The sequence below is a fragment of the Limulus polyphemus genome, unplaced genomic scaffold (assembly GCF_000517525.1).
Source record: "Limulus polyphemus unplaced genomic scaffold, Limulus_polyphemus-2.1.2 Scaffold5963, whole genome shotgun sequence".
Taxonomy (NCBI): Eukaryota; Metazoa; Arthropoda; class Merostomata; order Xiphosura; family Limulidae; genus Limulus; species Limulus polyphemus.
Genome location: NW_013671573.1, coordinates 19,674 through 44,995, shown reverse-complemented (window position 1 = coordinate 44,995; position 25,322 = coordinate 19,674). Strand labels below are relative to the sequence as shown.

Here is a 25,322-nt window from a genome sequence, read left to right as displayed (position 1 = left end):
AGTATTTTTACGAAAACATTACTTAATGTCACCGGTAGGAAAATATCGGTGTGTGTGGCTAGTAATTAATGAATGACAAAACTAGCTAGCTTCCGGTTAAGTGAATTATATCTACGTCAACTCGCTCATCGTGAACCCTCGATAAGATATCAAAGAAGTTTCAGACTAAAAGGAAGACTTTATATTGCTTGTAAGTTTGTGAAACTTTTGTTTATAAATCATTGTTTGTAATAACTGTTATTGTAAATTGTACTGTTGTGTGTATATTAAAAGGTATTTGTGTTCAAAAAGAAAACTGTATATCAATCTTGTTGGCAAATATCATAAACTGACTATATATATCGGCATATAGTTAAAAATATTAAATCCAAAGTATAATTTAACTACTAATTTAGCTTGGTTTCAGACCATTGGAAATTCTAATACATAACAAATGAAATAAAGATGAACTCTTAAAGTTACCAAAAACTTCAGTACAGGCATTAAGAATATAAAGCAATAATCTTTAAATGGAAACGTGAAGTTTTAATTTTTTTCTAATACATAACTTATTTAAAAAAAAAAGAGCTACAACTTTAAAAAGTTATAAATCAGTTTTTTTTGTTTTTTTAAGTAACACAAAAATTATTATCAAGTTACCATATTCAATAACTTGCATAAAATATGAAGACAATTTAATTGAACCATTACTTGTATGTAGCTTAAATCTAAAAATTCATCAAGCACTTTATAGCCAGACATCTATTTGCTTTGAAGAGCTTATCATACTTATTTCACATATTCGTCTTCCATCTTAAAGTTTAATATCAATATTCTTCACCACATAAAAATAGAGAATCATTCATTACTAATGAACCAGTTACAATGGTACACTTAACAAGAATCACCAAAATGGTGAAAAATAAACTCCATGTACAAATCCAAACTATTTGCTATCCATACACTCTAAATCCTCTGGACACAGGTAAGTAAAAACGTGCATGTCAACTTTCAAAATTTAATTAAACTATATTATCAATGTATCTCAATAAACCTGGCATCATAACGTAGTTTATAAATCAAATTTTAAAATTTGAAAGTTTTAGTTTCCTAATTTCAGAAGGAAATATTTAAATTCTCAATCTTTACTTTTCTTTCTGTATCGCATGACACTTGTTTGCTCCAAATTACACAATTTAGAAAACCCCCCCATTTGAGATTTTGAGTTTTAATGCAAATAACAAACTTATAAATACTGCTAAAATGTAATCTAACCTTATAGCCTCCAATCATCTTGTTTTACTTAAGATATATATATAAGGAAGTCCAACCTAAATGCCATACCTTCTATCACATGCTGCATTTCAAAAAATGTAAATAACTCTCTCTGACATTTGCTATTACATTATTTATAATAAACAGAGGTTTTAATTTACTGGTTTAGTATAATGATAGCTCATTCTCATAACAGCTTTTGAATTATTCAGCACATGGATTCAAAATTGCTAAGGGAATTATTTGAATGCCCTCATAACTTTAATAGTTATAGGACATTGTTTGCTTTGTGCATGTTATTATTTTTAATCCCAAACTGAATATTTTAAATAAATGAATAATTCAATAGGTTATTAACAACAACCCTAGCAAAAACTTATGGTTAACTTTTTTTGACACTTCAAGTCTTTGACTGCAAAAAAAAGTACAAGACCCACATCATATTAGTACCATTTTTTGTTTTTATGCACTTTTTTATTTATTGTTATTAAAGTAACAAAATGTAAAAATTAGAAACTTGTCAGGTTAAATAAGAAAACATAAATGAAAAAAAAAGGAATAAAAAACAATAAATGATTTGTCCACAAAAAGCTTGTGTGTTATGTAATTCAATACCATAATTTGAACTATGTGTTTGTTGGGTGATTTTTAAGCTAGCTGTGAAGGTTTAATAGTTAGACACAAGAGAAATAAAACAATAAAATTAACTAAAAACAGATGTAAATTGTTATGAACCTGAGGTTGTTTAAGAAGATAAGTGTAATGTTCTATTACAAACTGCAGGCATTCTGGAAAAAAAAAGGGGGTAATTTAGATTTATTTCATATTTTTTGTGGTGGTTTGTTTGTTTGTAATTAAGTACAAAGGGCTATCTGTGCTCTGCCCATCACGGATATCAAAACCCGGATTCTGGTGTTGTAAGTCTGCAGACATATCGCTGTGCCACTGGGGGGCTTGTGGTGGTTACAAAGTTGATATAATGGACCAAGCCTGCATAGTGTTTGGGAAAAAAAAATAACAGAAAAATACATTTTTACTGAAAAAAAATTTTTTTTTGATATTAATTTAGAAGTTTCTTGAGGTTATGCAAATGAAATTTGAAAACTGTAAGATAAAAAAAAAAGTATTTTAAAATCACCTTGCACTCAGACTAGTCAGAATTTGACTCCATAAATTCATAGATAAATCTTTAGTAAAAATACTTAATTAATAAACCAGATCTTTTGAGTACAAAACATTTCTTAATGTTCAGTAAAAGCTTGTCAAATTTTGTGATGATACACTTACTACATGTGTATGGTTACATGGTAATTGCAATATTGGTCAAAATGACCAAGCCTGCATAAACATGGTTAAATGATATCCCATATATAAGCCATGGTGGAACTCATGCACACAAATATATGTCCTTTCAATTTTTAATTAATTAAGATAAGAGTCTGGTCCTACTACCAAACTTTGTAGTTAAACTGTAATGTTAAACTTTTGAGATTAACCTGTTGGAGTCAACCACTGGTAAAAAAAGATGTTGTTTGCTAAGTTTTGTGTATAATGATGTCATGTCCCTCAAAGAACAGAAAATTGAGATAGTGCATGAAACAAACCACTAGTGCTTATGTGTTCTTTAAGTTAGTTATTCTCTTTTCTTTCGTTAACAGTACTGGTTAGAATGTTTACTATAATATCTTTTATTATTTTAACTATTGGGCTTGATAACTTATCACATTATTTACCATATCATTCAGATTACCTTAAGAAACACATCCAGGTCTATCACATTTTTTCTTAAAGCTTCTCCAAGAAAATAGATTGCATCTTCAGTTGCATTTTCTTCTGCAAAAGCATTAAGTAACCTGAAAGGAAATATTTCAAAATAAGATGCATGATACAAAATAAAGATCGTAGTTAAGAAGTTTAAACTCCATTTTGTAACATTTTCAAATATTCCTAATTTTTTAAATAACTGTAGGAAACGGTTGTGCTTTATATACCGTGGCAGTATTTCATTAAAAACAGAATGTTGTAATACATTTTAAAGAGTATAATGGGCACTAGAGAACAGATACATGATTAGCTCCAAGAAAACAGATTTTAATACCTGTTTTTCACCTGTAGAGCTTTCAAACACTGTAATAAAGTTTGAAAACTGAAACATACAGCACTGGAACAGATTTATATAGTAATTAACAACTGAGAAATTATATTTTAAGTTTGTATTGTTAAGTATCCAGTAGCATATCAAAACAATATCAAACTTATCGAAGTTAGCAATAGCATATGATGACAAAATACAAATTAATAATACGTTTCAAAATTAAATAGTATTCACATGGTAATTTTGATAAAAAGACAGGTGAGAAAATCAAAAGTGAAGACTTAGCCAGAAAATTTCTAGATTAATAAATACAGATCTTGGCTGCCTTAATGCAGGTGTTTCCAAAGTGGGAATAGATACAGAGGTCCCATCTCACATCTTTAGCATTTGCAAAAGAAGATACTTTTGATATAAGTGCAACTACAAAAGAACCTTGCACAGTGTTTGACAAACCTTGTGTAACAATGGGCAAAGTTGCCTACCACTTGGGCTAAAGAATCAGGACTGAAAAATAGAAAAACTAACTTGTGGTTCCATAAAGACACAAATGCAGCTATCATAGGACAACTAAGATGTTGGAAAGAAGAGGAATGAATTGTCTATTCCATTTTCAAGGCCTTTCTTTGTTTCAACAGTTGATCTGCCAGAAGATTCACTCCCGTAAGATAAGCTTGTGAAATGACCAGATGTAAGCTGCCCAATCTCAATACACAAAATCTAAAAGCATGGTACTATGCACTTTTTTGATGTAAGTACCAACTGTATTATTACCTTTAACAATCTAGAAAGCTCACGCAAGCCTTCTATACTGCAACAAAATATCGATGAAACTCCTACTTTTCTGGAGACCTCATACTACAAAGAACAATTTCTAAAATGAAGATCTGGCATGGAAAGTTGCAAGGAATGTTTAAGTAGTACAGATTCTGTCCAAGCATCACCACCTCAAAGCCTTCTGATTCCTCATTAAAAAGAACATTTCCTCTGAAAGACAGCATTTTGATATCTTTCACTGGGAAGCTAAGTCCTATTATAGATGTCACAGGTCAGCTAATTCCAAATGCAATCAAAGAAGCAGCAGCAACCAAGAACTTAAGTATGAAAAATACATGATGCAAAGGCAAAGTCTCCAAAAGCAGAATCCCAAGCATTCAAGACTCTAAATCCAGCAACTGTGAGGTGAAAGTTGAATACTATTATTATATCTTGATGTGAACTGACCAGATGGATCAAAAACAGTTAAAAGAAGATGAGACTTGAAAACCCTCATCACCAACTCAAACTTGCTATGAGCTTCTAGAAGTGTTGTGCATCCACTCTTTCCTTGGATTGAGTATGTGACAAAGTCAGCCGGCTGTCAAAGAATCTAATTACATGCTGATGGATATAAGAAGTCATGGCTCAGAATATCAAAGGAAGCCAACCCCAGGCTGAAGAAAAGAATCCAAAACAGTAAAATTTGGTTTATTTAAACAAAGAAAAGGTAGCATGCAAGCAGATCAATCAGAATATGAAAGTAAATATTGAAGATATTTACTTTCAACTTCCAACAGCATTTCCCCAGGTGAGGGGGGAAATGGAAAAGTTCTCATCTTGAAACGAGGTCTTGGGAGAAACCAATTCAACGTGGTAAGTTCTAAAACTTGTCAGTCCCCTAGATATTTGGGAACAATGAAGATGCAAAAAATGAAGCCAACAACCCACAAAACGACAACCAATAAGCCAGGGCAACAGTCTAGAAAGATACTCAAAGAGTAAGGGTAATCTACTGGACAGTAAGTTTGAAAAAATGGGTATATAAACTTTTGTTGCAAGACATGTGGATATACATTTTGTCTAAACTGAAAAGAAAGAAAAATCATCCAACACAGAAAACTGATAAAGGGGGCCCCAGTCTTGAACTAGAATCAATCAACTATTAAGAAAGGAGGGTATATGCAGAATCTGCAACTTATAAGCAATGAAACCACTTGAGAAGAGTCCAACCAGTTGAGATAAAAGACTCTGCCATTCTCTAACATATACCAATTAGCTCTGTCTGCAATAAAATACCAAAGAATAGGAAAAACAAACACTGTTGAAAGCCAAACCTATATCCTACATGCAATGGGTTAGAAAAAAAAAGTGGTTCCAGATTTGGTTCTCCACAAATACAAGCTATCAGCTACATCTCATACAAAGATAGAAAATCTGGTACTAAATGTACCTTCCCCTATACTATGACAATCTAACTTGAAAGAACAAAATGCTTCTTCAGAGAGGCTTTGATGATCATCTGCAAGCTATATAGAGTGATATCCTATTTAACCAAACATGGAAGCCAAAGTAATATTAACATGCACAGAAAGTAGAGGAAATTTTAACAGCTGAAAAATGGCAATATACAGGGTTTCTATCACAGAAAGAGAACATCCATGTTTTCCCTCATTTATGCAAAATTTGGAGTTCATAAGAAAAATATATCTCAAAGGCAAGAAAGTTAATAAGAAAAAACATTAATAATTCATGAAACAAGCAAGGAAAAACCAGTCATAGCAACAAGAGGTTCTTTGATGAGAAAAAAAAAAAAAGAGTTAATTCTGCAAGTATGACATGCCAAGGGAAAGAACTGTGACCAGACCATCTAAAGTAATATAAGTTTTAAGTACTAAGAAACAACAGTTGAATGGCCAAGACAAGCTATCAGTGGGGAGTGGGAATTATTTGACAGCCCCATAGTTATCTCACCCAGAGGGAAGCAGAATACACAGAGAAGAACAGTAGAAACACTAACCATATCATGACTAGAAAGCTCTTTTCAATGTTGAATGAAAACTTGAATATCAAAAACCTCGAAATTTAAGGAAAGAATAATTCAAAACTCTATTTCAACAATTTCTAACTTAAAATATTATAAAATTGATATTTTATCCTACTGCGAAATTTATTTATAATAATTTGCAAAGAAAAATGTTCAAACTTATATTTCATACAGCTCAGAGGAATCTTACTCTTAAACAATACATTTATCATTTATTAAAAACTCCTATTTTTAAATATTTTGTTCACTTATCAATTTTTAAATAAAGGTTTTTTTACCAGCTAAGAAACTATAATCTCTTGATAATATAATTAACCATATCTTGTTTCTCTCATGATTTTCCCTCTCCGTTTTAGTAATTATTTCAGCCACCCTTTAATGATGTTACTATAATAGGGACTGAATAACTACAAAGGAAGCACAGCTAAGAAAATAGCTACAGATGACATTTAAATATGATTGAATGGAACCAATTATAAACTGTTTATATCAAAGTAAAGAAAATTAAGAGGTGTGAGCAGTAGATAATGGTTTTGTGGGAAAGTAACTAGAGGGAGCTCTGCAGAGATTAACAAAGGAATCTAATAAGAAAGTTACAAGAACAAACCACATATCTCACAATTTTTAAGGTCAGGTCTTAAGTCACAGATAACTTTTTATTCCTCTCTCTTTTTTAGTACTGATAGTTGGAAGTGGTGGCTAATACAATTGGCAAAACAAATAATCAAATGAAATATTTTAATGAATATGTTCTTTCAAGCAGTGCATTACAACAAAATTTTATAAATTTCACAATGTAAAAAATGATAGAAAAAAGTAGTTCAAATTTGAAGAATTTCTTTAAAGCTGAGACTAGATATTATTTAGTAAGCTTGTATAAATTTTGTGTTAAAAAGTTAGGCACTTCTACTGTGTGAAGGGGGAAACAAAAATAAAAAAGTATATGTGACACCTATCTGGTCCGGAAAGGGCTAACGATGGTGTAAAAAATGTAACAAAACTAAAATATACACAAGAGATATATATAATTAAACAATTCAGTACCACTTAGCTTTTAAACCACATGTGTAATAACCCATGCACTTAACTAATTTTTAAAGTTTCATTTTAAAACTACTGAAACGGTGCCTATCAAATAAACCTTAGTGCAAATATTCAATTTACTGTTTATAGAGTGGGGCTGTAGTGACTACAGCATCATCAATTTCTACGCCATCTTGATCTTCCATTTTTGAAAGAATTTCTTTCATTTCATTATTCTTTTCTCTCAGTATACGAACATTAGACTCAAGTTCGACCTAAGATTAAAGAAATCAAGAAAAAAAAAGAAGATATATTTAATAAAAACAGTCACTCATTAGTCTATGTTTACCTATAAAACAGACAAATGATGAGTAACACCTTTTTATTTTAAAATTTGATATTGCAATTTCTATATGACAGTTGCATTTATCAAAAATCAAAAAATTTAATATTCAAGTTTATATGAGTTATTAAAACATTATTAATGCATGTGTGTTAACGAGTGCTTCTAACATACTTCTCAGCTCTAAGTACACTTTCAATGTTTTGTTTTTAATTATTCTTATCACTCATTTGAAAATATAAAAACTTAATTATTTTGCTTCTGTGTGTGGAATAAAGGATATAGGATGATTATAAAAAGTGTTTGGTAATTCAGCATGTCATATCTCAAAAATGGTATGGCATACAAATGTGAAATTACACAGGAATGTTAAGAATATTATGTCAAAGCAAATGCCACAGTTGTCACCAGGAGCAGCATCAAGACCTTATGTCTAATCAATCACAGAAACTGTTCAAAGTTTGTTCCTCCAGCATCCAGAATGCATTGCATCTGTGTAACAGCGGACATTACAATAACGAAACACATTTCATCTGGTATGCTGATCACTTCCCAGATAATTGCATCCTTTAGGTCTGTAATTGTGTGAAGCTTCCCATGGTACACATCTGACATCAAGTCACCTAGAACCACAAATCAGTTGGCATTAGGTATGGTGAAGGAGGTGGGCAATCACAAGGAAAGTGATGTAAAGTGGTTCTGTTCTGAAGATGTGTTTCACCTGGTTAACAATATCCAGAGGGGCACCAGCCTGCATGAAACTGTAGTGTCTATCATATTTCCTTGTTGTAGCATGGGAATCACTTTGGTTGTGAGCATTACATTATACTGTGTAGCATTGACTGTCAATGTTGAGGGATCTACAAAAGATATGGTCCAATAACAAAGTAAACTGTGAAATATCACATTTAAATGTTGATTAGTTTTTGACCAGATATTGCAGTTGCACATGCTGACACTTCCAGAATGAGTACAGAGGGCTTTATTAGTCCATAACATATTGGCAACACAATGTCTTCAACTTCAGTCTTGCCAAGAAACTGCAATGCAAAAATCAATATTTAATGTTAAATCCATCTCCTACAGTGATTGAACATGATGCAACTTGTTAGGAAACATTCATAAAGTCAACTGAAATATATTAGGAAGAGTTGAAACTGGCAAATTCAGACACAAAGTGACATGCACTGCTGCACCCGTGTGCTGGCTTGTCCTGCCACGGCATGGCTAACCTCAGCAATAGCTTCAGTAGGTGTTAGTGATCTGCCTGTCTATGACATATCACAAGTGCAATTTGTCTGCTCGAATATTTTTATTTTTATGAACCTTTGTACAGCAACACTGGAACAAGGCCCTCTTCAGATGTTATATACTATACGGTATTACCTGAGAGTTACCTCAACATTGGATACTTTGGTTTTTCTTTAATTAGTTCACCTCTCGGCACACTTGTCAGTTTCATATCGACTGAATGAGCTGCAACGTGATCAACAGACCCATTTAAATCCATGGGAAATAGGTGAAAGAAATCACAGTGATGCCCCTGGTGGAACATATGACAACTGTTGCATTTGGATCTGCTGAATATCCTTATCAACCCTGTGCAATTGCACTTTCCTATACCATTCATGAGATATAACACACTGAACTGCAAAGCTATATAATCAGCCTGTATTTTCAATTACATTAATTATTCACATTATAAGCAATATTTAAAATATTCCTTTCTAACAGCTGTCATCAGGTAGTATGTGACTTAAATTTAATTTTAAAACATAAAACTTTTTTTTACAGAGAGGGATGTAAAACATTTTATAGGAAGTAATCCATAATCCAAAACTAACAGCTTAACACACAGATACTCATGTAATATATTTAACCTTTATAACCTATCAAATGCTAAAATGTGAAAGCATAATTATGCTGTTAATAAAAATATGTATTACAACAGTATTAAGTCTAACCAAATTAGGTTGAAAGAACCAAGTAAAGATTAGTAGAGCAATATATGAAGTAATTATGATCTGGAAAAATGCATGTAGTATACAAACTGTATGTAACTGTTAAACACAGCAATCATTCAATTAGTAATAATCCAAACAACAAACAATAATGAGTACAAGTACATTAAGTGAATATTCACCCTAATAATAACCAGTAAAAAAAATAATAGGTTGAAGTTTAATCAACTATATAATAATACACAGATATCAGACTGGTGTTAAAACCTATCATGTAACAATTAAAAGAAAAATATAATGGAGTCAAACTTACCATGTAATAATTAATATAGAAATATCAGGCTGAATTTAAATTTATTATTATCAGTTAACATGCTAACATAAGGTTGGATTTAAACCTACCATGCAACAATTAATACACAGATGTTAACTTAAAAGTGTTCAACATAACATTTAATAGATAAATATTAAATATTTGGCTGAAGTTCAGCCACAATTAATATAAAAAATAGTACTTTCAACCTACGATGCAATAATTAATCACCAAACATCTGAAAATTATGTCTACCACACACCTATTAAACCAAGTATCAAGTTGAATTCTATCATGTAGCACAATTAATAGAAATATTAGCTCAAATTCAAGCTAACAAGTAGCAACCAGCACAAAATTTTAAGATGAAAATGTATTTCATGTTCTATTTGAGAAAATCATGAAGAAAGGATTCCAGTTTCATAGTAAAATATGTTCAGCTTATCTTCATATAATTTGCAGAAAGAAATGTCAAATAACAAACCTGTTCCTGTTCTAACTTGCTTATAATGTCATCCAATTTAATTTTTCCGTTATTTAGATCATCTTGAGTCTTCTTAAGGACCTGAATTTCAGCCTGAAAATTTTAGTATAGAGTTTAGTCACTTACATTTTGCTATTTAACATTTATAATGCACCTTAATACTTTTGTAACATAAAAACATAAAAGAAATTTAAAATCTATTTTTGTTACATCAGTAATTATAATTTATTAAGTAATGGAATAATGTTTCTAAGTAACTCAAACCTAATCAAATACCTGCGTCTGAGCTATCACCTCTCTCAGCCTTTTCTTTAGTTTGTCTTCGACAGCTGAGAGGAGAGATGCACGAATGTGTTCCTCCGAAATTGTCCCAGTATTAGCCTGACCTGATGCATTCTGCTGAGTTACTGCTGGAACTGTTGATGGAGGATATGAAGGATAACCCATTGAGGGTTGACTACCTACTGGGGGATAAGAAGAATATCCTACTGTTGAAGGTGTAGAATACACAGGATAATTACTTGCTGGTGGGTAGGCTAAAAAAAATGATAGAAAGTACAAATATGAAGTTAAAAGCACGTTTTAAACAAATGGTGATCTTAAAGACCAAAAACTAATTATGAATAAATATTTTTTTAAATTAGGGTTTTAAGTTGCAATTTAATTTCAATAACTAAACTAAGTAGATTTAATGTAAATCAAGTTGACATACAGGAACAACTATATGATAAAAAATTATAATGTCTAGAAGTAATATTAGAGGGAAAAACCAAGAAACTACTATATCAGCCCTTTAAAACAATGAAAGCTTTTTTAATACAAATTCACAGTTGTAAACGACAGTGTCGGGCCACTTGCTATTGCACGTTAAATGACATGCTGTGTATTTTTCCAGTCATGATTGTTTACAATAAAAACACAAAATAAACTTTTAAATGCTTTAATCTCTTTAAAAAGTTTAGAATCAATTATTATAAATAATATTTAAAAACACACAAATGATCAGCTTATCAAATCCTCCATTTCTTCTTGCATAAGATTTAAATCAAAATATATGATATTGCTAGTCAGAACTGGCTGAAACCAAAGGTAACCTTTATTAACTCATTCAAAAATCTTGGTATAACTTTGTTAGAGAAAAACTTCTACTCCGAAAAAATATATCAGTTCTACCTGGATAAGGTGGGTAACCAGTGGCCTGTGGTCTGTATTGTGATGATTCAGAACTGAGAGGCATAGGAAATGATGGCCGAGGCCCTGCATTGGCTGCAGTTGGATAAGGAGGATAAGTCGGGTTGCTCACAACACCTGGCATAGGCATGTAACCTGCATACCAAGGCACTATTTAGTTGACGTGCTTTGTAAAGTTTCTTTACTTCACTACACAGAATGTCTAAATATACTGATTAATCTATATAAATCTAAACACACTTGTAGAGCATCTAATTAAGGTGAAATTACCAGTTTAATGAACAATATCAAACTGTTATGCACTTGTACGTTTCAAGTTCTTAAGAGAAAAAGAATGTGATTAATACCATCACTTAACCTAAGGTCATTAGATCAATGCTTAATTCCCTTGACCAGAAAACAGCATAAAGCTTATATATAGCAAAAAAAAAATGTATAAAAGTAATGTATAAAGGAATACACTTTTACGTACATATTAATCTATTAATTTTCAACCATCTTATTTTCATTTACTACATAACCACTCTTTTAGGTTCACTAACACATTTTAAAGTTAGCATGGATCTAACACCTAAAGTAATGGGTACAATAAGCAATTTAATATCCCCTTTTCAAATAAACTAAGTTTAAAACTTATCTAATTATCAAAACAATAAAACAATTATTATTATAAAAATTATCAACATAATTATAACAATAAATATTTGGAATCCTAAGGTAAACATACTTTGATGAGCAAATAAAAATGCTCCATCTTATCACATTATGATAACTTAATGATAATGATAACTTCATTCTGTGATGAGGTAAGACAAAAATATGCACTGGGGGAGATGAGATGAGTGAAGAGGTGACTATCTATTGGAAATACATTTTCAGATTAGAAAATGTTAACTTGTGAGACGATAACTCACATCCTCACACAGTTCAGCTAGAATTCTGCACTGAATTGGTAGAGGGGCTGGTACAAAATATTACCGATATGAGCTCCCTTCAGAAAGCACCCAAAGGGGAGCTCATGGAGTGTGACACATGGCAGGGGTTCTATAGGGGTACACCCATGGGAGACCACATTTCTTCTTGACCAGTGTATAATTTTCACATGGAATGTAAAGGGAGAAGAGGCAAATGAGCCCTACATGTCACATGGATGGATGGAATGAGAACATAACTGCCCAAGGACTTGCACACAAGTGGTTGATGAACCAATATGTGTAGCGTTGTTGGGGCACGTTCAGACTGTAACTTCTGTACTTACCTTAACTCTAATGAACAGACTCCAGCTGCAGAAGAAGGGCACTTTAGTTCTGCAGTATGATGTTGTACAGTGTGTGCTCAACTTGACACTATTGTACAGACACTGGCTGCAGGAGTAAGGCACATCAGTTATTTATTATCGTTTTGTAAAATTTGTGCTAACCTCAACTCAACTGAACATGCTCAGGCTGCAGGAGGAGGGCATACCTTTGTTTAGTGGAACATGGGAGACCCATGCCACTTACCTAGCTACTGGGATGGTGGACCATGGAGAATCCTCGCTGGATGGGCACAGCACAATACAATGAGAAGTGGAGCAGTGGTGACACTGTCAGTGTAGTGCAGGTCACCCCTCTAAACCATAACTCACACCACTTGGGAAGAATTCACATTGGGAAGACCTGGAGAAGTTCCTGAATTTCCATTGGACCTCAAGCCAGAATGGTTTTTTACTGGAGACAGTGCAATGGGTAACTATGAAACTATTTTTAAAAGCCAGCAAGCATGAGCCAAAGAAGTGGACAGAACACGTCCCTGGTGCTGGCTTTTTTCATGGTAGTCCATGGAATAGGTATGGTCTGGATTTGACAGTTGAGTAAACATTTCTACCACAAGGATACTTTAAGTGGTCTTGTAGAACACTACACCTCGCAGTTGACGATAGTAGAACCAGGGTGGTTGGTATGAGCACATTCTGTTATCCTGGCTCGATGTAGATTTTGAGTAAGCATAACCTGAAAGGCTACACCAGCCATCTAGTGAAATCAAAAAGGAGCTCTTAAAGAGAAATAGTATGTATTCTTCTCGAGGACTATAGGGTGATTGGATAGAAGTTGATTGGAATCAGAAGATAAAACACCCAGGAGTGTAGAGGAGACAAATGTGTGGAGAGTCATCCACATGTCAGCCAGGAGAATCTTATCTTAGGGCAGGCAAAGAATAGATGCAAGCAAATGAACTAGGTAATGAATTGAATGCAAAAAATTTTGAAATAGCCAGGAAAGGTCCATAATATTGCACACCAGATAGCCCAAAGAGGATACAGGAGCTGACCCGGGTCTGAGAGACAGAAAGAAGGAAGATAGGAGTAGAGTTACCCTCATGTGTAGTCAAAGTCTTAGCAAAGAAAGACAGGTCCAGGGAGAGGAGTTTATAAGTGTGGTGGAATAATGTGCAAGAAGCATATACAGCATATACATCTGAATGACAGTAATAGCAGGCAAGAAGAAGAAGAAGGAAACAAGTCGGAAAGAAAGATGGTACAAAAAACAAGAAGTCAACAGCTTGAATGGGGCATGTGTGAGATCGTGCAAAACTCCATTAAGGTCTCAGTCAGGCATGGGAGATGGGCGAGAAGGACAGAGTAGAATAAAGGGGCAGAACAGAGTAGAGACGGCAGGGGAAAAAAAACACCCTGTGGCACTGGGAAAGGTGAAATGTCGTGGACAAGGCATCCCAATCATTAGTTAAAGCACAGACCAACAAACCATGGATGAACAGCCAAGTAAAAATGATAGAAAGGTGGTTCACAATATGATGGCCAGGAGGAAATAATTGGCAGAAGAACCAATGACAAAAGATCCACCCAGTCATTGATAGACAAAGACAGTGTGACATGAAGAATGCCACAATCAGAAAGTCTGGCCCAACTAAGGACAGGTCAGACAAATCTCACACATAGGATGGAGGGAAGATATCCCTCGATGAAGAGGAGATGCATGAGGGTGAAGCAAGAGAGATGATGTATTGGGAAGAGAAGAGGGGGTCCAAATGTCAAGTGGACCAAGGATGACTGGTAAAAGAAGCACTAACAATATGACCCAACAAAGAGTATATAACGTTGATGACCCAAGGGAGAAGGCAAATAAGGGAATATGCATATGGAAAGAGATGAGACCAGGCCTGGCTGAGAAAAACGACCTGGAATGGGTACCTCTCAGATGGTTGGTGCAAGAAATGACTATGTAATTGACTGAATGGAATTTCTCCTCAAGGAATTGTCATGGTGTCAGAGTACAGCAAAGAGGAACATGACCTGACCCAATGAGAAGTGGAACAGGCTAAGCTGGCAAAGAGGAGGAAACAAATATCTATAGAAAACATGTGAAGTACAATGAAGTGCCTCAGATAAAAGGCAGAGTTAGGAGAGGGAATACAGGACAATAGAGAGAAAAAGATGAAAATGTGAAAATATGGAACTATAAAGTGAAATAGAAGGTAAGGGCTATGATCCACAATCTGGCTAAATAGGTACCAAAAACATGGAAATGAGAAAAAGAAAGTCTACAAGTTGGGACAAAAAAAGTAAAAAAACATGAGGGAAACGAGGCATTTAGGTGTGTGAGAGGAGATATTAGAGAAAGTAAACAGTATTAAATCTAACAACAAGCAAGCAAGGAGAAAAAAAAGAAGCTAAACCCCAATAATCATGGAGTAAAAAATGAGAAATAATAAAGAGCACAGGCAAAAGATAAGGAAAGGAATATACCCAAGAATGAAGTACAAAAAGAGACTGGAAATTCAAGGTTGTTTCTCAAATGGTAAGGCACCCCTTAAAATAAATCAGGTGAAATTTATAGTCCAAAAGATTGTTCCCAACCAAGGATACAGAAAATTGATTGATGGGACAGAGGTAGGAGGCCCAGTGAGCATGTGGTAATCTACAACATGTTGAATAATGGGTGCAACAACCCTGATAGTTAATGAGACTTCAGAAGCCATAGTACAAATAAAGCCTGTGTGTGAACAATATCACTCACACAGGACTATGTATAAGTCACTGTTATTTCAGAATTCATGATAAAAGTTAAAGCTTTTGAAATAAAAGCCAAAGAAAATGAAAATACAAGTTTCATTCACAAAGCAAATGTCAATAAATTGAACTCAGAAGATGAATTTAAATACATCAGATCAATAAAATTTCAAGGAGAAGAACGAAGTTATCATGATTGCAAGTGCATGGAAGTTGTGTCTCCCTCCTATTGGTGGAGGGCTTTTGTTGTACAATGTCAACTTGCACTAGCACAGTTCATGTTAAAACACATGAAATTAGGTGTGGGAGTTGCCTCAAGGCTAGTAACATACAAATCTCTTAGGCAGACACACGGGGAAGATAACTGAACTGTAAGCAGAGGCGAGTTATTGTCTTGGAATTTTAAATGGCATTAGGCTATAAAACTGAAAAATATATTATTCTCAATTTTTAAATTCATGAAAAACACAATTTTAACAAAATGAGCATTAAAAATATCTAATATTTTGGGAAACAACTCAGTTTATTTAATGAAAATTCAGCTTTAATGTAACAATTATTACAGAAAACACTACACAAGATCAAAATCAATAAAACTAGAAATTATCATTTTACCAAAATAATACTGCTTGATGGCCCGAGTTTTATGCATTTTAATATTTTTGTCAGGAATTCAAAAATATTTCCTTTAAACAAACTTAGAAAGGTGCAGGTATAATTTTTACTGTTCAAAGACAGACTACGAATATCATGCCTTTAACAATTATAACATCTAACCATGCTGAAGAAACCTGAGAACTACAAAATGAAGATGAAGAAAGCCAAGAAACAGTCACGATACAGAAGCAGAAGTTTCAAAATGACCACTTACAAGGATTTCCATGAAATGTGGCACACACCTGAGTCACAGCTATTGATTCCAAATATGGCATGCCAGATTGTAAAACAAGAGAGATCAGCCTTTAACTTCTCAGTGGCTATTTACTTCAGACTTAAGTCACACTTTACAAAGTGTTTATTAATTAAGGAATCTAATAAAACTATGATTATAAATTGAATATGAATATACTATATAATAAGCTTAACCCTTAACTACTGAAATAGGGTCTATAATGACCCCAAATGCTTTTATTTTATTAATAAATAAATTCCTTATTGACATATGATTATGTAGCCACTTTCCACTGTTGACTTTAATGCTACTAGTTCATTAGCTCTTAGGTAACATATAAAAATCTTGCAATTAGGATTAAGTGTAAAAAAATATTTCCAATGGCATACATTTTTCCTTTCTTCAGTTTAGAATACTACAATTAACATCACAAACCTCATTAGTTTAACTTTTACAAACTAATTCCACTAGATCAAATACACAGTGTCCAAAAAACTTGTAATATACTTCAAACCTCATGCACCTGCGAGTGCTAAAATACTGGAGACATTATGTAAAAATTTTATTATGGAATTGAAAGATTATTTATTGTAGTTGGAGAAAACTGTTCAAAAACTACTCTATAAAATTACAGGACATTCTTACTGTAGCCAAATGATAAATGCACACTTTACAACTTTATTTTTTGTTTAAACTGCACTTTAATAAGTACTACACTGCTCATTCAGTAGTTATGATGAACTTCTTTTTTTTCTTCCAAAATTACAAGTATCATAAAATCTGAAATTTGTTTGTTATCACTTTATGTGATATTCTGTTAGGGAAGGCTTCTACATTAGGAAAAAAAATAATACTTTTCAAGGCATCAACAACAATCACACAAACTTAATTATGCATGATCATGTTTATTGAAGTTCTATGACATTAAGCCTAAACAGCTTGGACCAATGAGCATATGAATAAGACTACTACTACTACTGTAACACTGTTCAGACAATTAAACTTTGCTTATGAACTGTAAGCCAACTTTAAATTTTCTGCAGTAAAACAACATTTAAAGAGAGTTTTCAAGATTCTTTCCTTAATAAACTAATGATGTAAAAGCTGAGTTTGCAGCATTTGAAACAAACGTGGTTAAAACTAACTGACTAATTGACCAGTACGCAGTTATGGGTTTAAATCACACGATGGTTTAATTTTTACTTTTTCAGAAGATCTATACAAACAAGTTGTCAGTTACAACTTACTATATGGTGGTGTAATAGTTATACTATTACCAGACTAAGATATTCATATCCTACCAAGATGTTTAATTGACGAAACAAAGATTAATTCTTTGGTAATATTGTTAACATTTATTGTTTTAAACCAGTTTCTGGATATCTTCATTCCCTACTTAATTTGTACCTAGATTGAGTGAACTCAGGAAATGTCATACAAAAAAAGGGCCTAACCAAAGAATTATGCTCCATATAGGTTGAAAGCAACAGAAAGCATATATACATATCCATACAATTAAACTACAATAACAACTGTTCACTTATTAACGTGCTTGTTTGTTTAATAACATATCGGTAAAAGAAATCAATAGTAAATGTTTATAAAGTATTACTATTACAATTTTTATGCTAATTTCTATATTTATGTCTGAAACGTTTCTTTCAAATACTAAAACTGCCATTAAATAATATTTACTTTTAATTGGATTATATATATATATATATATAAATTTATACTCACAATAACTTTTAAAAATAAAGCTCTAAAAGATGGTCTCATACTATGTTAACTAAGACTAGCAGGTTAAGCAGGTTTTCTGACATAATACATTAAAATGTTTTTTCAATCATGAAACTCTATACCAAAACATTAGTTACATTCTTTATTCATCAACCTTTTCAACTTTTGTAATTTCTAGCTAACCTGAAGCAGCAGGAGGATATGGTGGATAGCCTGTTGAAGTTTCTTGAACTTTGGGCTTAGAATAGACCGGAGGTGTTTCCCCAAAGACAATGATCATCACTTGGATTAAACCAATCAAGTCTGAAGAGTTCTGAAAGAATCAAAACAATAGAACCAAATCTATATCTGCCAAAATATATTCTTTATGTAAAAAGTTATATTCCATCAGGAAATAAGATCTAACAGAGATTTCACAATAAAACTAACTATTACACAAAAAAAAGAAGCTAACTACACTATATATTAAATACTTTTTCATGGCATCTATGATGGCCATAATATCAATATTAATTATGTTGATAACTGTGTAAATCTACTTGCCTGTGTCTGTATCACTGTATTAAGACCTGAGGTGAACAAAACATTTTTAAAATAATGCAAGGCCTAATAATGTACTGAACAACCAGTGCTGTGGGCCATTATGTAGGACACCAGTCTAAGAGCAGTTTTATTCATGTTAGGCCTAGATATATTTGTCTGTAGCATGGAATTCTGCTAAAATAGGCTTCACATATGAAAACAATAATAGCAAAATTATAATGATGGATATTAATACATGTATATTATGATAAGAATACTTAATGAATAAGTAACATGTAATAAAAACATTTAACTATTACATTATAAAGTTATTAAGTTTGGCATCAAATTGTAAATTATAATTCAAATTTTAGTATTATATATTAGTTAATTTCTTAATTTGAAGGTAGATATTAAAAAAAAAGAGGCTAAATATAAATTTGTGTGTCACATGGTACATCACCTTCTAGGTTTTATCACATTATGATGCAATACAATGTCTATAGTTTCTTATGAATTAGAAACTCAAATTTCTGATGTTGGCAAGCTAGAATATAAAATAAGAACCTCCTACCTTTTCTATTTGCTAAGATATCTCAATATTTAGCAAATCCACCATATTGGCTTTGCCCACAACTTCATCATTTGAGAAGACTAGGTCTACTTTTATATATACCAATAACTTTATAAGCAATCAAAAGCTCTACATTTCTTCTAAGTAATTCTGTAACTCTTCATAACTTATTTACAAAAGAACTCTTATATCGTTAAAAAGTTAGAAGTATTACGATCAAGGTTATTTACTGAATAGAAATTAGATTTTTGTAGACCCAAATACAATTTAGTTAGGAAGCCAAGTAAAATTATAGTGGATTTTTGGGGTATCAGAATAGTAATTTATAATTTTTTGGTATTTCAAGATGCATATATAAAGTTGAAAAAAAATTATTACTTTTCCATCTCCACATATGAATTTGGACGAGGCTTACAATGAGGGTTAGCAGGTACAACTTACAAGCACAAACAAGGACTTCATAGCAGTATAAGTAGTAGAGATCATTGTTTTCCAAACATTATTTATAAAAATAACCAAAATATAAGTATTTATTTGAAAATAATAATATATATATACACACAAGCAATTTACCAAAATGTTACTGTATTTGGCTGGTACACTAGTGCTAAGAGTAAGAAATTTGTACTTTTGTTTTATCAAGCATGTTTTAGAACATATTCTTGTACATTAAAACAAAAATATTCACGGAATAATTTGTTTCTAAAATGATAAGCAAGAAGGCTAAGTGAAAAATACTAGCTCAACTAAAATGGCCCATATATATATTATTGGAAACTATGCATTTATTGGCTACTGTGTAAGCATGGTAATATAGGAAACAGGATGTTCATAAGCATTTACACACTTTTACACCTATATTAACATTAAATCCCAACCACCCAGGAGGTTAACTGACATCCAAATACTTAATAAGTTTATTGGATAGGAAAAACTTTGTACTGAGCCATATCATAAGTATTTTCTTTCATTTTTATAAAGTACTTTAGACAATTCTTGTTGCGACCAGTGTACTGTACAGAAGCCGATAAATTCTACCCCACTGTGTTTTCAGAGCCAAGATTCATATAGGCTATGTAGGAAACAACCTTATATCAACTTATTGGATCAACTTGGACTTTCTACAAAGCCATAATGCAAACATTTTATAATACTTTAGACAATTGTCATTGAAACCATTATACTGTCAACAAGTTGATAAATCCTACCCCACTGTGTTTTCAAAGCAGGGAAAGTTCTGGGAATTGCACTGCATAAGCTTATTTGATATTACGGTGTCAAACTAAGTAAGGAGTGGCAATTCACTGCTTTATATTTAGCAGGTTTCTACTTCAGCTGCTAATAGTAGAACAAACATAGGAAATAAGTGTGAAAAGATTAGAAGTAACTCTCAGGAATTTTACTTTTGAACTTAGTGATTCATAAAGAAACAGACAGACAGTACTATTCATTTTGTTTCATCTAGTTTCTAAGTCAGCTTCTAACAATAAAATTACTACAGAAAATAAGTGTGAAAAGGTGAGGAGTGTAAACTCTGATGATAAATCCTTTGAAACTTTGTGATAAATACTAACAATACTATACACTTTTTTTACACTTTGCAACCTTTATTTTGTTATACTTTGATAACTTGTCTATAACCTGGAGAATCAAGTATAATGTTACAGTATAGAAAATGGCAGATAAAAGATAAGGCTTTGCTGAAAAGTGTTTGATATTTAATTACAAGGTTTATTATTTTTCATTTGTTGTATTTATTTATTATTATAAATGTAACTAAAATGTGAAAAAAATTGAAACTTATTAGGTAGGATAAAGAAAAAAATATAAAATAAAAATCATCATGGGGTATACTAGTGAGCAGTTTGTGCATTATGCTAGTCAATACGGTAACATGAGTTGCACATGCTCTGTGTATTTTGCAACTTGTGTCAGGGTTTTTCTAGTCAGATACAGTTCCAAGGTCAATAAAACAAAAAATTAATAAATATAAATAGATGTATACTGTTACAAGAATTATGCTATTTAGAACAAATACTGTGGTTTCGTATTACAATTTGCAATCATTCTAGAACAAAAGAAAAGGTAATTTAGATTTATTTCCTAATTTTTTGTATGATGGTTATGATGTCAGTCAAATCAGTTAACACCATATACAGTTAGGGTAAAGAAAATACCACATAAAATATAAAGTTTAATTGCAAAAAAAAATTTAAACGTATTTAGGAGGTTTTAGAGATTACACAAATGAAATTTGAGATTTTTGAGATGAAGTATCTTTAATCTTAACATGAAATCACTTTGCGCTCGAACTGGTAAAAAAAAAGACTCGATATATTCACGGACAAATCTTCAGTAAACATATTTCATTAAAAAAGTTTTTTTGTTTACAAACGACTTGTAATGTTTACTCAAAGTCTGCAAATTTTGGGAAGATACACTTCATGCATTAAAAGTTATAATATTAAAACTATATACAAGTAAAAAAATGTTCACATGGTCGGTCCCTGGGACCAAGCCCATATTGAGAGAGTTAACCCTTTCGCTACGAATAGGTAAAAGTGCGTATGTCACGGCCTTTTACAGTTACATTCAAAATTTAATTAAAGTAATTTATTATCAACGTGTATCAATAACGTTGGCATAAACATAATTTATAGATCAAATTTTAAAAACATAAAACTTTCAATTTCCTTTTTTTAAAAGTTATATATATATATACAAATGCCAAACTTCACTTTCTGTATATCGCATGAGACTTCTTCAGTCTAAACTATTTATTTCAACATTTTCTACTACCATCTAAGGCATTGTAACTTTCCGTGGAATTTCGCAATTACATTATATATATATCCTCGAGCTAAACTCTCAATTTGCCATTGATACAGCTTTTGCTTTATACAGATATCAGTAGTGGTCAAATGCCATGCCTTCCACTGAGCATTCAAAACTTGTCATAAATTATCTCTGACGTTTACTACTGCATTATTTGTACCCAATAAAAGGTGGAGGTTTCACGGAACTAACAGCTCTTACTTGGCATAGGATTTATAGACCCCCACAGCCCTGAAAGACCATCTGTCCGAGATCGGCTGTTTATTAATATAAATATATAAACTTCTGTCCAGTTAACTTATCATACTTTGCTCATTCAACCTAGTCTTCAATTCAAACCCATACCTGTAACCCACGAGCGGGGCGAAGGAGGATTTCTTAATTTTTGAGCGTCCCTGATGATTAAGTATTTCTACTGAAGTAATTAATTCCACATCAAATAAACTGCCAGGACACATAACAACTGACAGCTATAGGGTCTAACGATCAGTGGAATGATAATTTGGACATCTGGGCGCCATTTCTTTCAATCTCACTGTTGGGGCTCTGCTTAACCAGGTATGGGAATAATTTTAAGCTATTTCTATGTTAGTTATTCGTTCGTTTGTAGTTAAGCACAAAGCTATACAATGTTCAACTTATGGAATGATGGTGGTTAAAACAAAATACACGGCCAATCTAACTAATGACTGAATATTGACTGTAAAATTCTAATAAACGCTATAAGTGTAGCTTACCAGTTTGGCCTACAATTTTGATTTCATTCCTTTAAGTCGTACGCTCAATGCCTTTTTGGCCGCACCTTTTTTTCACACCTAAAGTGTTTCTGATTAGATATCATGGCCATTTGTCAACACACCAACAAATCACAGCATGTAAGAAAGTGACACATGATAGTAACCCACATTAGCTTTAGGATTGCAACCCTGTTATTCAGAACAGACCTATAATTTATAGAATCAACCAAATTCTTTAAAATATATGGTGGTAGTTTTCCTTTCTAAAACAGTGTTAATAAATTCCTTTATAGTAACACCATGGAAACTAAATTAACAGTTTCTTGTCATCACACGCTTGCACTCGGCACAGCTGTATCAAGCGTCATTATTTACACTATTTGCTTAAATTAATATCTCGTGACGCTGAACACTCTTTAATTTGTAGAATTTCACAAAATTTAGTAAAGTTGTGCTTAAAAGTTGGCAATGAATAATGAATAATAACTGTCCACCCATATTATTCTTTTGAAAACTTGAGCTAGAATTTAGTAAAGTTGTGCTTAAAAGTTGGCAATGAATAATGAATAATAACTGTCCACCCATATTATTCTTTTGAAAACTTGAGCTAGAAACAGCTAATCTAGTTTGCTTGGCCTAACCAATACTTATGTATCTGCACGTCCTTTCACCCTATAGTTTTGCTGCTCTAAATCAGCCTTCTTTAATTCCAATGATAAAAAACTAAAAGTGGTCCACTTTTACTCTTAGGTGAAGCTGTAGTAAATATTTTAGACCAATAGCTCATGTGTCCCCCCAGTGGCACAGCGGTATGTCTGCGGTTTTACAACGCTAGAATCCGGGTTTCGATAGCCCATTGTGTGGCTTTGTGCTTAATTACAAACAAAGCCAAAACCAACAGCTCATGTGACTTTTTGTGTGGGCGTGCGCACACATTTTGTTCAAACTGAGTGTGTGTTTTTTAATAACTTTGCACGTGTGGCTTATATTTAGATTAAATCTAACATCTAATTGCAAGTTCTAAAGATCTATCAGTGTGCCAAATTTGAAATGTCCATAAAAGTTAAGTATATTTTTCTATCAAATAAATTTTTGGTATTTTCGGTGCAAAGAAAACAAAAAGGAAGAACTTCAAACACGAGTAGAAATTTTATATTTCGTGTATTTTTCAATGGATTGCCTTGAAATTTGGTGTGTGAAGTAAGGGTCCAGTAGAACACATTCACTGAAAATATGTGATACTTTGGATTACAACAGTCTGAGCTACAGAAAGTGGAATATCGCTGAACTATCACTCTGTTGTTGCTGCACGGCACACTACCGTGTGGTTTGGTGTGAATTTCGTACGGGCTATGCATTAACCGTCCCTAATTTAGCAGTGAAAGACTAGAGGGAAGTCAGCTAGTCATCACCACCCAACACCAACTCTTGGACAACTATTTTACCGACGAATTGTGGGATTGTCCGTCACATCCCCCACGACTGAAAGAGCAAGCATTTTTGATGGACGTGGATCAAATCCGCGACCCTCTGACTGTGAGTCAAGCGCCCAAACCACCTGGCCATACCGAACCACTACCGTGTGTTTCAATATCAAAATACCAATAAACATTGTTTCGAAATTATCCTTATGCATGCATCAAATGCCCTAATACATAAAAATTATGTTACTTCGAAGATTTATCAGCATCCTATACCTAAAAATCGCCAATCAAAACCCTAAAAAATTAATGCATTTATCAGAATAATATGAGGAAATTTAAAACAAGTATGTTATGAAAACCTGTATTTTCAGTGTTAGCTATTGATCGAACCAGTGAATTTCCTCTGAAACACTGCTGCATCCGTTTTATATTGTTAAATCACTAATATATCATTGTTCTTATGTGTGCGCCCTTTTACAGGCTAGACCCCGCCCTTCAAACAATTCTGTATCCATGCCTGACTGTGATGAAAACTTGAAATTGATTTCTAATTTTTTTTTATGTAGAAACTTATCAGGTAAGTTGTCTTTAATAGCACCCCAGTAGCACAGCGGTATGTCTGTGGACTTACAACGCTAGAAACCGTTTCGATACCCGGGGTGGGCAGAGCACAGATAGCCCATTGTGTAGCTTTGTCGTTAATAATTATTACCATTTCCTGAAATAATATTAATTTGATGATAGGTTGGTAGATCTAAAGCCTGAATGGCTACTTTATTTGCTTGTATTATGAACAACTATAAGTAGGCCCACTAGAAGTCTTCAGCTCCAGGCCTGGTAGACCCTTAATCTAGCCCTGTCCATAATGCAGGAGATTTACAATGTGGTATAATTTTCAGGGATTATTTGGATAACACGTGATAGTTTTCATTCAGTTGTTCTGCATGAAAACATGCAAAAATCAGGCTATTTTTAGAGCAAGAGTAGAAACAATAACCTTTACATATGAGAAATTTAATTAGTATTTGTAAGAAATTTGTATATAACCTTGTACAAGTGGGTGTGTTTTACTCAAAATATAAATGGGATATATATATATATATATATATATATATATATATATAT

General features: G+C 32.7%; 1 protein-coding gene across 3 annotated transcripts in view; it reads right to left on the bottom strand.

Moving 5' to 3' along the window:
• Positions 1-25,322, bottom strand: part of LOC106473197 (tumor susceptibility gene 101 protein-like) — a 45,326-nt gene that overhangs the window by 2,110 nt on the left and 17,894 nt on the right. For 2 of the 3 annotated variants that reach the window (XM_022401683.1, XM_022401684.1), the window contains exons 6-12: positions 18,289-18,418; positions 16,345-16,383; positions 11,447-11,599; positions 10,550-10,809; positions 10,274-10,366; positions 7,314-7,447; positions 3,005-3,107 (exon numbers count right to left, since the gene is read on the bottom strand). In XM_022401683.1, coding sequence (XP_022257391.1) covers positions 3,005-3,107; positions 7,314-7,447; positions 10,274-10,366; positions 10,550-10,809; positions 11,447-11,599; positions 16,345-16,383; positions 18,289-18,418 — 912 coding nt within the window. The remainder of the gene's footprint in view (positions 1-3,004; positions 3,108-7,313; positions 7,448-10,273; positions 10,367-10,549; positions 10,810-11,446; positions 11,600-16,344; positions 16,384-18,288; positions 18,419-25,322) is intronic. The other variant, XM_013933879.2, reaches the window with a different exon arrangement.